The sequence below is a fragment of the Betta splendens genome, chromosome 22 (assembly GCF_900634795.4).
Source record: "Betta splendens chromosome 22, fBetSpl5.4, whole genome shotgun sequence".
NCBI classification, from domain to species: Eukaryota; Metazoa; Chordata; class Actinopteri; order Anabantiformes; family Osphronemidae; genus Betta; species Betta splendens.
Genome location: NC_040900.2, coordinates 9,544,732 through 9,557,750, shown reverse-complemented (window position 1 = coordinate 9,557,750; position 13,019 = coordinate 9,544,732). Strand labels below are relative to the sequence as shown.

Below are 13,019 nucleotides of genomic sequence, written 5' to 3'. Positions count from 1 at the left end.
CTGCATAATCAAATATGGGTTTCAGCCATTATTCATGTGAAATGCTGAGCTCTTTTATATAAGATAAGATCAACTTTATTAATCCCCAAAGTGTAGTCGGGAAGCCTTAGATACTGTAGGTAAGAGACATGTAGTTAAGGGGATGTAGAAGATGCGGCTGTTTCTCTGCAGACGTGAAGACGTGGTGTTACATGCTCACATCACATCCAGCCAGAATTTAAATTTTGGATCAGCTTGTTTACAGAAAGTGGTTATTTTTTAAACTTTTATTATCATTATTATTACAGTATTTCAATTTTCGATTCTCAACACTTACAGTAGATCTTTTTACATTTCCAACAACTAAAGCTATCTTTATTACCAGAGCTCTATACACCGATCACTACCTACACTCTAGACAAGGTTTGCTTAGTTTTTAGAAGAGCAGCAGGGAATGCGCTGTCTCAGAATTTCTGTCAATCACATGATCGATGAAAGCGAGGAGCGGTGGGTGTCTGGGCTCTTAATAGAGCTGTGGTCGTCTCTCAGTCTATTTGGCTTTCAGATGATGCTCCAGTGAGCAGGTTGTGATGAACTTTAGCGGGTTAAAGCCTGTTGCAGTTTTAACTACTACGCAATTTCACCCTGAAGGCCAATGCCATTGCTTGCTTAAATTAATACAAAAATATAATATAATAAAACCCTCCTTTTATAAAATATAAATAAAATCACATTTAACCTTTACAGTTTCTTTATTTCCTATCTGCTCCTAATAATGAAACTGATAAAAACAAAAATTCAGCTGCAGTTTGGTGGAAAAAAGTAATTGTTAGACTAAAAAGCCATCAGAAATGCATCATTATTTCAATCTCTCCAGTATGTGAAGCTGATGAACTTTGAGGAGGAGGTTCGGGCTCACCGGGACCTCGATGGCTTCCTGGCCAGAGCCAGCATCCTGCTGGACGAGACGGCCGCCTCCCTGGACGACGTCCTGAAGAGGATGCTGCACCACGTGGGTCAGGACAACCACGTCTCCGAGCCCGGCTGCAACTTCGAGGAGGTGATGAGCATGCTGTTCACAGACGCGGGAGCTCAGGAGGTCAGCGGTAAGCAGGGCACTTGTCTTTATGCTTGTAAAAAAAAAAAAAAATGCCTAGTCACAGTCACACAACTGCCAGACTCAACGTCTGACACCTGACCCAAACATCCGACATCTGCACACGTCAACAGCTTCACCTCAGGCTCAGGAGCAGAAGTGTCAGATAAGCCTGGGAAGGGTTGAGGTGGCTTTTGGAATCCAAAGCAAAGTGCGTGAGGTTGAGCTTGTCGTGTGGCTCCTTAAATACACACAAGGGTGTTTACATGTGTACACATTGGACTTCCCAGGAGTTTAAGCACAAACACAGGGAACACGAGTGTAGAACCCTGCTCGATGCGGAAGTCTCTCCACCTCATGGCTGATTTCATGGTGGTTCAGTTCAGACTTTCTTCTTGCTTTTGACATGGAGCAGGTTGCAGCATTTGCTCACAAACCGAATGTGCTTCTGCAGTTTGTCTCCATCGTAGGCTTTATATACTGTAGTACAGTCACTTGACCTACAGGTTGTCCACAAACCTGATGTGCGCAACCTACGCTTCAAGTGGACACAGGATCTTGTCCGTAGTCCTGATCTGCACCTAATGTTACACACCAAAGCCTGTCGGTTAAGAAGACTCTCCTCAGACCATTAGAGCAGGAGAAATCTGCCCTCTTACATAACGTATGCAGCCGCAAGCTGCTGAACTCTGCGTTCACAAATGTCATTGTTTTGCGAATCAAACTTTGCTCTGCTTCTTGGTGATGTGACAGAGAATTAGACCGCTTCTCACTACATTAATCTCTTTTCCCCCCGACTGCAAAGCGTTTGCCGTGGGTTTAATGAAGCTGTGCAGCACACGAGGGGTTTTCTTGCTACTCAGGGGCATGTGGAGGTTACGGTGCAGCACAGGCTGCCTGTCATATACTCAGTGTCCAGCTGTTGACGGTAAGTCTGAGGTGGGCGGTGTGTGACACCTGCCCTGTGAAGATGCCTGTGACAGATCCGCAAGGTGATAATTGACTTCTGTCATCGATCACTCACTCAGCATTTCAGAAGGCTCTCTGAGACTCTCGGCTGATGTGGAGGTGCCTTCTTGTTTCTCAGGCAGCCCCACAAACACACAGAGGCTGATGTTTTAGTCAAAAGGCTCCTACACACATTTGAAATTGAACTTAAACTTCTATAAACTTACCTTCTATATGAGTCTCCCACACCCAGTAAAAATCCCCACATAGGTTCTGGGTAAAAACACTGAACATCCACACAGTGCAGAGGTTAAAGTGTGTTGGAGGCAGAGGACTCATCCAGGGGCAATACGTTCATACCTACATATGTTATCAGCAGGACACATCTCTGCAGGTATTAATTTCTGCCATATCTCCACTAACTCTGCCACGCCGGAGCGATACGGCTGGCGAGGAGAGCAGCTCATTTGGAGCGTAATACTGTACAGCTGTGCGATAAAGAGAACAGGGCGAGATTATAACCGGCACAGAAAGAACAGCGAATTACAAAAATGAAAAAAGATGAAAGCCCGCAGAGATAATTAGTCCTGCTTCAACTCGTAGCGGCGGCGCTTTTTGGAGGCCAACGTGTGCTGTTTTTCCGCCTCACTTTTGTCTTGGGACCCGGTGATACAGCGCAGCGCGCGCGTCGTGCGCAGGGACAGTGAGCGGCGCCGGCGATGATGCAACGCATTGATATTAATGTCGCCTCAGCTCCGACTTCACAGACTCAAGCTGCTGTTGATTCGGAAATCGCCCTTTAACACAGCTTATCTGAGCACATAAATGAAGGTGATGGTGTCGGGGATGAGAGGGGCCGTAGAATGTGTTGCTTAATTGCGTATTTTTTTTCTCCTCCCTGTGGTTCTGTAACCGGCTCCAGCGCCCGGCGCTTTGTCTGCTGATGATGGTTTGCCCTATTGGTGATGACTGTACCATCATTTCTCCATAAATTGCTGTCACCCTTTGATCGATCTGACCGGCTCGCCTCTTCACCTCCATTTGCATCATCCTCCTGTAATTGTTTTACTTGCGAGCACAAATCAACCTGCTGTGTGTAAAAAGCAGCCGCACGTGTCTAGTTTTTGTTTTTTACTGTATGAATTACTGTCCAACCTGGTGTAGCTCACTTTATTAATCAAAATAAAAAAAGTACTGCGTTGAGATTCATGTTAAGAAATTCCACCAAATTAAGATCTCACTTTGTGTTAAGGTTAATCCTTAAATGTAATGTTTAATATATAATGTGTATTTCTAACACGCTGTGAGCACAGCCCAACAAACAAATCCAACAGGCTTTTATTAGAACCTAAACGCATGGGGAGCGAACTTCAAAGGCATGCGAAGGATGAATTAACTGGTGCAACTTTGTCCTTTTTAAAATGATAAATGGAACCTGACAATTAGGATCAGTCTGAAACACACTCATTAAAAATTTGCGTGACCCAGGAGGCTCTGAGGTCAGCAAAGCAAGCGCAGCTCACTGAGGGATATTTGTCTTGGATGAATCCATTCTCTTGCTTGGAGGATGCCACGTCTGTGCTTCCTCTGAAGAACTTCCCCTGTGCACATCCACATTCCCTTCCAAACATTCTGCAGGGCTGATGAGCGTGCTCACTTGGACCCATTAATTCAAGCCTTTCCCACATGACTAATGGTGGCCGTATATGTCATTTTTCTCATCTGCATTCCTTTGTTGACGCACACCCTGGCTTTCTTTGCACTAGCGCCGACGCGTAACCGCTACCAGTGATAAAATCCAATTTCTGGTAATAGCCTGTAGAAGGTAATCAAGATAAGAGACATTGAAGGATTTTCTCTGGAAAATGATATTTAATATGCACGATGTAAAGGAGGGCAGGAAATGAAGCTGCTGTTGAGCCGAGCAGCAGAGCTGGTGTGTTCCTGCACGCGTGTCTTTGTGTATTTACTGTAAAACGTGTGAAACTGCTCACTTGTTGATAAGAAAAGGTGACTCCACTGACTGCTGCTTCTTTTCTTCCTCCCTTCTTCTCCCCATGCAGACAAGTCTCAAAGTTTCGTTTTCTTTGATGACGGTAAGCTGCGCTAATTGGATGGAAATGTCAGCGTCGGTGGCTGCGCGGCTGCAATCAGCACCGTGCTCCTGTACCAATCACCATCAGTGTGGCATTTGTGTTCCTCTCCACGCTCGGGACTGGGTCGATCTATTGAGTCATCAAATGATTACAGACAGCAGCCACCCCCCCGTGGCACAGATATCCATGCCACTTCAGCTGCCCCTCAAATCAGCGTCCTCTGTCCAGTGGACCCGTTGTCCCATTGGGTTCTTTTATGAATTCCTTTGATCGAGGGATGAACTTTAAACACATAAATAGGCGCCTTTGCTCATACGTTATATATTCAAAAGGTAGCTGTTCACCGATCAGGCAGAACATTTTGACCACCTGCCTCATATTTTGTTGGCTCCTCTGCTGTCAAACAGCCCCGACCCGTTGACGCATGGGCTCCACCGGAGCCCTGAAGCTGTGCTGTGGTATCTGATCCTCCGATGTGAGCAGCAGAGCCTTTAAGTCCTGTACGTGGTGATAGATCGGACCTGTTTGTCTAGCACATCCCACAGATGCTGGAGATCTGGAGCCAAGTCAACTGACAATCAAATCCTTCACTTGCCCATTTTTTTCCCTGCTTCTAGCATCGGCTCCATCTCTGCCTGATGGGTCCACCCTCCAACAGGAGCCGTGGAGAGGAGTTAAGTAGCAGGAGTTATGATGATATGCCTGATTGGTGTTCGGTGCTTCGCCCTTGAGAATATAACCACCGAGTCTGCTTTTAATAAGTGACAGCTATTGATGCTGCAAGCTAGTGGAAAGGTTTTCCAGTTGACCCAGTCCTAGTGGTCCTCTCATCATCACCACATGACATCATGCATCTGTGTGCCGTGATGGATGCTCAGTATACATTAAGTGTTTCATCTGCCACAGCTGTCTGGAGCCCCTCTGTGTTTTAATCACCTCCTTCAAAGTGGCCCCTGCCGCCCACGCTTTGAAGGAAACCAGTGCTCGCATCCATGGTTCAGGCCACGGAAGATCAAGATGTTTTTATTGAGGCCGCCTCCGAGTGTACAGTAGCATCAGGGGTCCCCAGCCCTGTGGAGCCACGGGTTGTCTACCTGCACCTCTCTGCAGAGCCTCTGCTGTGGGTTGCTACATCAACAGGAGAAATATTAACACCACATTTCTCTGCGCGCTTTGGCATATTTCTCTATTTTCTCTCTCCTTATTTGTGACAGACTGCATTAAAACCCATGTGATTTACAGGAATTGCAATTTGTTTGTCACCCTCGGAGCAAACTGTGCGGATAACGCCGTTAAAGAATTCCCCACGAAAACCAAAAGATCAAAAGGGCCAATCCAGCCATCCAGTCTTGCCTTCCTCATATTTTTTCATCACTTTCCATTGAAGTTTGTCACATTTGATATGCTCCGTGTGAGCATCTGTGTTTTTTCTTCTTTCCTTTTCTGGGTAAAAACAGCAGCGTTTGCATAGAAAAAGCTGACGAAACTGTGCAGAAATCTGACAAGACTCCAATGTGCGTGCGTCTTAATTAGTCACTTCGCCGTCAACCTTTCCCACACGCTTCACCTCCCGTGACATCCACATCAGGTTTGCTCACCTCAGCCGATACCAGACTGCAAGTTCTCCCCCTCTCATATGCGTTTAGACTGGATGTACTTCTCCTTAGGTTGCTAGTTTGGAAGTCACACAAGTCTGATGTAAAGTGGATACTTCACCTTTTAGCAGCATCATTTTTATGGCTTGGGTTTGACCAGAATCTGTAAAACCAACTACTTTGTGGACTCTGTGTCCTCGTTCTGGTAATTTAATGTAACTGGTTTCCTCGTTTTCCAAGGGGAAACTTTCAATGGGTCCAGTGTTACAGATGAATCCTAATTAGCTTGAAGGTACTTGTACTCCAGGCTGAGTCATTCGGTCGCAGCGCCTGGTGTTTGTTTTCCACCTGTGAGCCGTCCGGCGTTCACGCTGTGCCCCGGCCGTCGAGCAGTCTCTCACATTTAGCGAAGGCAGCCTTGGTGACCGCGCGGCTGCGCTGCGCTGCTAGCGGCCCCCTGCGGAGCGCTAGTCTGCTGGTATGGACACGCGGCCTCCAGCTTCCTGCGCCAGTGTCACCCCGGCGTCCTTCCTCCTCGTCCACCCTCTCCCCTCATGTTATCTTTCAATCAGTCTTTTCTGCTGTTTGCATGTCTCTTTCGCCCCCCCACCCCCCACCACCCCTTCCGCTCTCTGCTGACGTCAATCAGAAATTGGGAAGGTTTCTGATTATAACATGGCTGTCAGACTCACTGCTAATAATTGAATTGAATCCTAGTCCATCTCCTTCACTTTCCCGTCTCTGCTCTCTCTCTCTTGCTCTCGCTCGCTCTTGCTCTCTCTCTCTCTTCCCCTTTTGTCTGGTTTTCCTCTTCGTTTGTCACGTCCTTTTTTTATGTATGATTTTTTTTCATTATGGTCCCTCTGACTCTTCCTATTGCTTGCATTTTCCTCCTCAGTTTCATTCTCTCTGCCTCTACATGTCATCTCCTTGTTTTTCCTTTTTTGTCTCTGTCTCCCTTGTTTCTTCTCGTCTTTGTCCCCTTTTTTTTCCTCTACTGGCTGATTTTCTTCCTTTCTGCCCCTCTCGCTCTCATCCACATACTCTCTCTCTTCCTCATATTTCTTCGTCTCCTTTGCCCCCCTTCTCTGTTATTCTCTCTTCCTAGCTCTCTCCCTCCTTGAGCACTGTGATACTGTTGTCATGGAGACGCCCATCATTTTCTGGCATGAATGGAGGATACTTTATTGATGAGATGGGAGAGAAAAGGAGAGTGATGGAGAGAAAAAGACAAAGACGGACAGAAAGAAAGAGAGGAACCACTGGCAGAGAAAATCAGAATGATATGGAAATGATCTTCCCCACTGCTTATGATGCAAAACATTTCCACCCCTGCTCAGAGCTGATGATTCAAAAGAAGACAGACCAAACACACCAAAGCACGCAAAATCTGCTTGAAGGGTTGGGGATAGTCAGGCCACTAAAGAATATCCCCCAAACGCTGCTGTTCCTCTCTCTCAGCAAGAGGAGTCGATGGGGATATTCCCCTTATTAGCAGGCAACAGGCTGTCTGTGCCCCTACATGCCTGTGTTTAGTGATTTGTACTGGAAACGAGGCAGCATAATGACATGCATTTTTTTGAAACCTGCTACCATAAGCGTTGGATGGACATCGTTATTAGCTTGTGGTGGTGTGGTGTTTGCTCGCAGCGCGTCCAAAACAGAAGGCCAGCTCGTTAGACGCTTCTGATGTAGACATCACATCGAGAGGCTTGGCACGGCGGATAAGTCACCAGATTTCTGTGCAGCAGCTCAGGCGTCGGGCTGAAGGAATCAGGGTTTTATTTTGAAATGTGTACAAACCAGAGACGCCTGTACAGTAAATGTGGTTATTCTGCACATTAGCCTGTCCATCTCATCCATCTCAGCTGTGTTTGACCTTTTGACCTTTACCCCACAGTCCACCTGCTCTCAGAGACGATTCAGGGGGTGACAGCCACGGCCACCGGGGTCCAGTACCAGCAGTCCTGGCTCTGCATCCTGTAAGTGTGTGTGTGTCTGTTTAATGGTGGAGCCACGGTCCTGTTAACACCTCTTAATGTTATTCACTCCGGCACTTTGTGACAGAGCTGCTGTCTTGAATTCCAATGGATTGTACTGGATTGCAGGAGAGTAATGTGTTTGTTCATCTCGGCCCATAATAAAATAAAAACCCTCTGAGCAGCCCTGCAACTGGCTGCTGTCTAACCGTAGCAGCCGAGGAAGAGGGTCATGTATGGAAATGAAGGGCGCTCCTGCTCACATCCTTCTCCCTCTCTGCTCCAGCTGCAACGTGAAGCATCTCCAGAGGCGACACGTGTGCATCTCCCGTCTGGAGAGGCCGCAGAACTGGGGGGAGAACTGCTGCGAGGTCCGCTACGTCATCCTGATACTGGCCCCACTCAAAATGGTAACTGCCGCCCCCACAGGGAGGAAATCACCTGTGGGCTTTGTCTCTTCGGTGACCACAGTGGTCTTTGACTCAGATCGGTCGGTGGAGAAAATGGGTTTAGACTCGTAAGACATCTGAACTGGGATACACTTACGTAAGCAACAACTTTGAAGCCAGTGTCGCACAAGTTGTGCTGTTTAGAAACGAACAAGATGCTGGTTGTCGTTCATTTATTTGTTCTGGCACACGAACGAGTGGTCGTTTCCGTTCCTGTGGGATCTGCAGACATGTCCGCTGCCAGAACTTGTTCCCAGGCAGTTATGTACTGTAGCATGTTGCTCACAGTCTGCTCCGCCATCAGGTGTGCGCCTTCTCCAGACCCTCAGCAGTGACTGTAACGAGTCTACTAAGCATAAAGCCTGGGGGGTTACATTTGGGTTTGAGCTCACAGACAGATGACCTGATGTTCCCCCGCTGCTCTTATAGAGAGCAGAGAGTCAGCATACTGACACAGTCCGCCCAACAGTTCAACTATGGATTTATCAGACCATGGAACCATCTCCCAAGAGGTTTGAGCTCAAACCAGAATGACCTCCATTTGTACCCAGTGTTGACTGGGCGCTGGAGTCATCATCACTGACCTTTACTGGGGTGACATGCTGGTGTTTTCCTCTTCTCTTTTCTGACTTCATGGATCACTTGTTGTGCTCCTGGACTCGGTGTGGATGGTCTGATAGTGACAGTGTTGTTTTTTTTAGCTTCCTGTAAGTCAGATCTGAAGCAGCTGATTTTCATCTATTTTCCAGCCTGCTAAAATATCTGTAAACACCCTGAAATGCTGCCTCTCTACAATGACTTCACCCTGCCAAACGTCGGCTCAACTGAATTATGCCCAAGAGCCTCTCAGTGTCTTGTGTGGGCATGAGTGTCCTGTTGGCGGGACCTCTGGGGTCAGTGTTGTGAGCAGGATTGCTGTTTTCTTCAGCTGTGAAGAGCTCGCTGCGGCCGACGGAGAGTGCCCCACACCCCGTAATAGCCCTTCCCTCCACTTCCCATCCGACCACTCAACCCTCCCGTCGTCGCTTCTGCTTCTCGCGTGCACGCGTACATGCACGGTTAGCCTCCCCTGTCTTCAGACCTGGATCTGGTTGTCGTCCCACAGGTTTGACCACGATCACCAATGCACCGTCAAACTGTGCAACCGCCGGTTTTTAGGTGATCCTGGCTGTCAGTAATCCCTCTACTAACCGAACCGCGCTGGGTGTCGGCCTTATTTTTCCCTCGTGAGCCGTCAGTGTGGTGGCCGCCCCTCGGTGCTTCCAGTGCCCTTCTCGCCCGCCTTCAAGGCAGCAATCGCAACCACTAATGGCATTCTCAGAAACTAATCTGAGCCCCAAGTAAACACAAGGCACCATTATATCTCAATTATCCTTGATGGTGACTGCTTCTACAAGAGAAAATCTTTGAAGGGGAATAATGATAATGATAATGGGAGATCCTTCTGCTGGTATATGTATGTAGTGTGGTGTGGAGGGCTGGGCTGTTTACATCACTTACCTTTGGTAGAGCTTTATGGCAGCTTTACCCTTTTTTCTTCATCCGAAGTGAATCCGCTAAACAAACGTGAACTTTCCTCAAAGATGCTTTGTTCAAGTACTCTAGTGTTGGATTGAATCCCAGTCCCATCAACACCTTCAGTGAGACATACTGAGACAGTGGTTTAGCTCTTTTCTTTGGTGGAGGCTCTGACCTCTGAGTCCTCGGTCTTGGTTAATCAAACTCGCAACCTTCACACCTTAAGTAGCTCCTCTATTGAAAAAGTGAATTTCCAGTAGATTTCTAACAAATAAGACACTTTATATACTCAGACTTTGTGCTACATGTATTTTTTTCTCTTACGGTTTTACTCATCTCTCTAGTTTGTAAGTATTTTTAGACTTAATAATTTCAGATCATATTGACATTTACCTCATAACATGCCTACTCTATGATATTCAGTTTATTCTATATGATTTGCTGATATTTAATAAATATTGGAATTGTACAGTATGTTTTTTCCCCATCTTTTCTGTTTTGTATTTTTTGTTTGTTTTTTAGTGCCAAAACCCTCTTGATCTGTTTTTTATTTAAAGCCGGACCTCTGATGTATTGGACACCCTACAAATGATGTAAGGCAGGAAAGGCCAACGTGTCCTTTACAAAGGGCTACATTTCTCAACACTGTAGGCTCCATGGTTATTGAAATGCAGGAGAGCGACCCATGTCCCCCACAGAGGACAGAAATGCATTAGCAGACTTAGGAGGCTACAGACGGCAAAATCGTTCTGTCTGACGGCCACTAGGTCCAGAATGGACCGTGTAATTTTGCACAGGCTTTTGTGCTCCCCAGAGGCGGAAGCCTACTGAATCTAAAGAGCCCCCGACTTCCCCTGCAGTGCCACCAGCAGGTTTCATTCATCCTGTACAGTGTAGATTAGCACTGAACTTCACTGGCATTCAATGTTCCCAGTGGATATATTCTAATGACTGGCGCTCACTAAAGGAAACAGTTGTTCATTGTGACTGTAGTTGGGGATTATTTCATACTCATCATGGAGATATTTGATGTCTTATCCCTTCTGAGGCTTCCTCTCAGACTTGCAGTGTGACTGAAGGTGGGAGATGCTGTGCCGTCAGATTAATCAAGATCCATTCTCCCAACTCGTTCAGCTTTGCTTGAATTTCAGTAACCACTGTGAGGAAGCTTAAAGGCTTTATTCGTTCTGTTTGCTGCAGCTGCTGCTGTTCGCGCTGAGCCTGGATATGGTTGGCATCATCACCACCTGTCTAACAGGCCTTGCCTGGCATCGCAACAATACCATCACTCTGTTGCACTTTGTGGCAGCATGATTTGCAACATGCTGCTGCAGGTGCGCTAACATTTCCCACGTGCTCCTTCGCAGAAAAGCACCAAGACGGCGATGGAGCTGGGCCGGACGTTCGCCACCCTCTTCTCTGACATCTCCTTCAGGCAGAAGCTGCTGGAGACCAAGACGCAGGAGGAGTTTAAGGAGGCGCTGGTGTTCCAGAGGCAGCAGCTAACGGCGGTCAACCAGCAGCCCACGGCCCTGGGGAAGGAGGAGACGGACCCTCGCAGCCAAAAGCCCCTCAAGGTGGGCAGCACGCGTTTAATACAGCATGTGGGAGAGCCCCAACGTGACTGGGCTCATTACAAGGCAGCATTATGTCATCCTCACTGCTTCACATCCTCACTCTTCCCCTTTTTCTTCCTCATCTCATTTCAGTACAGTGAAATAAAATTAACTGCGTCCATCTGAGCATTTCAACCTTTCAAAGAAACAAAACTTTCCTTCATCTCTTTCTTCCCTTTAACACCCGTTTCCCTCCTTCTCCTCTCTTCACTCGACTGGCCTGACTCTCTTGTCTTCTCTCTCCCCCCTAATCAATCAGCATCAACTCCTGCCAGGCCTCCTCAGTGGGTAAATGACCTTACATCTCTCACAGTCCTGTCAGGACTCTCCACCCCTTAGCTACACACACACACGCACACACGCACACACGCACACACGCACACACGCGCACACACACACACACACACACATTAACACATGCCTGCAGAGGGACTCTGCTCAGTGCCACGGACCAGCGTCTACCCTTAATGTTGCTGCTGACAGGCCAGGGCTCCCAGACATATCCCCTTGTGTTTTTTAGCTTTTTTTAAGGTGTTTATGCTGGCGTTTGAAAGGCTCGCTGCCACTCAGGGACAGAGATGTATAGTAAAAGACAGATGCGGAAAAGGGGGAAGAAGAGATGGAAGCTGGAAAGGAGGGCAGGTAGAATCAGGAGAAAGGAACGAGGCAGAGAGAGAGAGAGAGAGAGACCACCCCGTGCATCCTTCTCAAGCTTCTTCGAGGTTTAAAATTGACGCCACCTGAAAGAGCAGAGCGCAGCATTCACAGACTCCAAGAATCAAGACCAAAGCGTTACTGTGTTTTTATGTTTCCCTTCCCGTTGCCTCACCATCGACTGCTCACCACGAATGGCAAACAGGTGGACAGTAATTCCTCTCGGAGACGTTTGTTTATCGAACCTGAGCCAAAAGCTGGCGATCAGGCCCCGCACACACACACACACACACACACACACACACACACACACACACACACACACACACACACACACACACACACACACACACACACACACACTCAGGCCTCCTTGCAATAATAAATGAGTCAACGATGTATAGGGATTTAATGGATGAACAGTCTGGGTTGAACAAGCGTATGTGGCTTCATAAAACTATCCTGAAAAAGAAAATGCTGATTGTGTTTGTTTCCTTGTTGTTTACGTTGGAGTAAATTGCTTTGTTCTGCCACAAGCTGTCAAAACATTTTAAAATGACAAATGAAGCAGGGATGATTTTCTCGGTGCATTTCCTGCTCACGTGTCCCTCCCTCGTCGCCGTTCTGTGTTCAGCAAGAGAATGAACCACTGGTAATTGGATAATTTCCTTAATAAGCTCAGCCGGGACTGCACGTTTACTGCCGATCTGCTTTAAGCCCGTGTTTTTTAAGAAGCACTTCCTGTCCTCTGTGTGAATCTCGTGGCCCCTTCCCAGCGTCCTCCTCCCGACTTCTCTAAAAATACACCAAAGCCTCCGTTCGGCCCTGTTGCTGTCAGCTTTCTGTCATTCTTGATCATTCTGAGGACACATGGATTCTTTAATAAGTTCTTCCAGAGCCACTACCTTTTCTTAATTCTCTAAATCAGACCAGTCAGAATCCGGTGTGGCCCTTGGGCTCTTTCACGCAGTTGATATTTTATTTTTGGAGGGGTCAAACTAAAACAGCGACGTGCCTTGGAGCAAAGTTGGAAACTTTACAACACTACCTACGTGCTTTTAACTGACTTCACTTAAACCAGAGATCTCG

At 47.2% G+C, this 13,019-nt stretch overlaps 1 protein-coding gene across 11 annotated transcripts in view; it reads left to right on the top strand.

Annotated features, from left to right (window-relative positions):
• Window positions 1-13,019, top strand: part of slc4a11 (solute carrier family 4 member 11) — a 59,508-nt gene that overhangs the window by 33,126 nt on the left and 13,363 nt on the right. For 9 of the 11 annotated variants that reach the window (XM_029139113.3, XM_029139115.3, XM_029139121.3 and 6 more), the window contains 5 exons: window positions 857-1,085; window positions 4,087-4,119; window positions 7,615-7,696; window positions 7,980-8,103; window positions 11,028-11,237. In XM_029139113.3, the coding sequence (XP_028994946.1) occupies window positions 857-1,085; window positions 4,087-4,119; window positions 7,615-7,696; window positions 7,980-8,103; window positions 11,028-11,237 (678 nt within the window). The remainder of the gene's footprint in view (window positions 1-856; window positions 1,086-4,086; window positions 4,120-7,614; window positions 7,697-7,979; window positions 8,104-11,027; window positions 11,238-13,019) is intronic. The other 2 variants (XM_055505681.1, XM_055505683.1) reach the window with 1 other exon arrangement.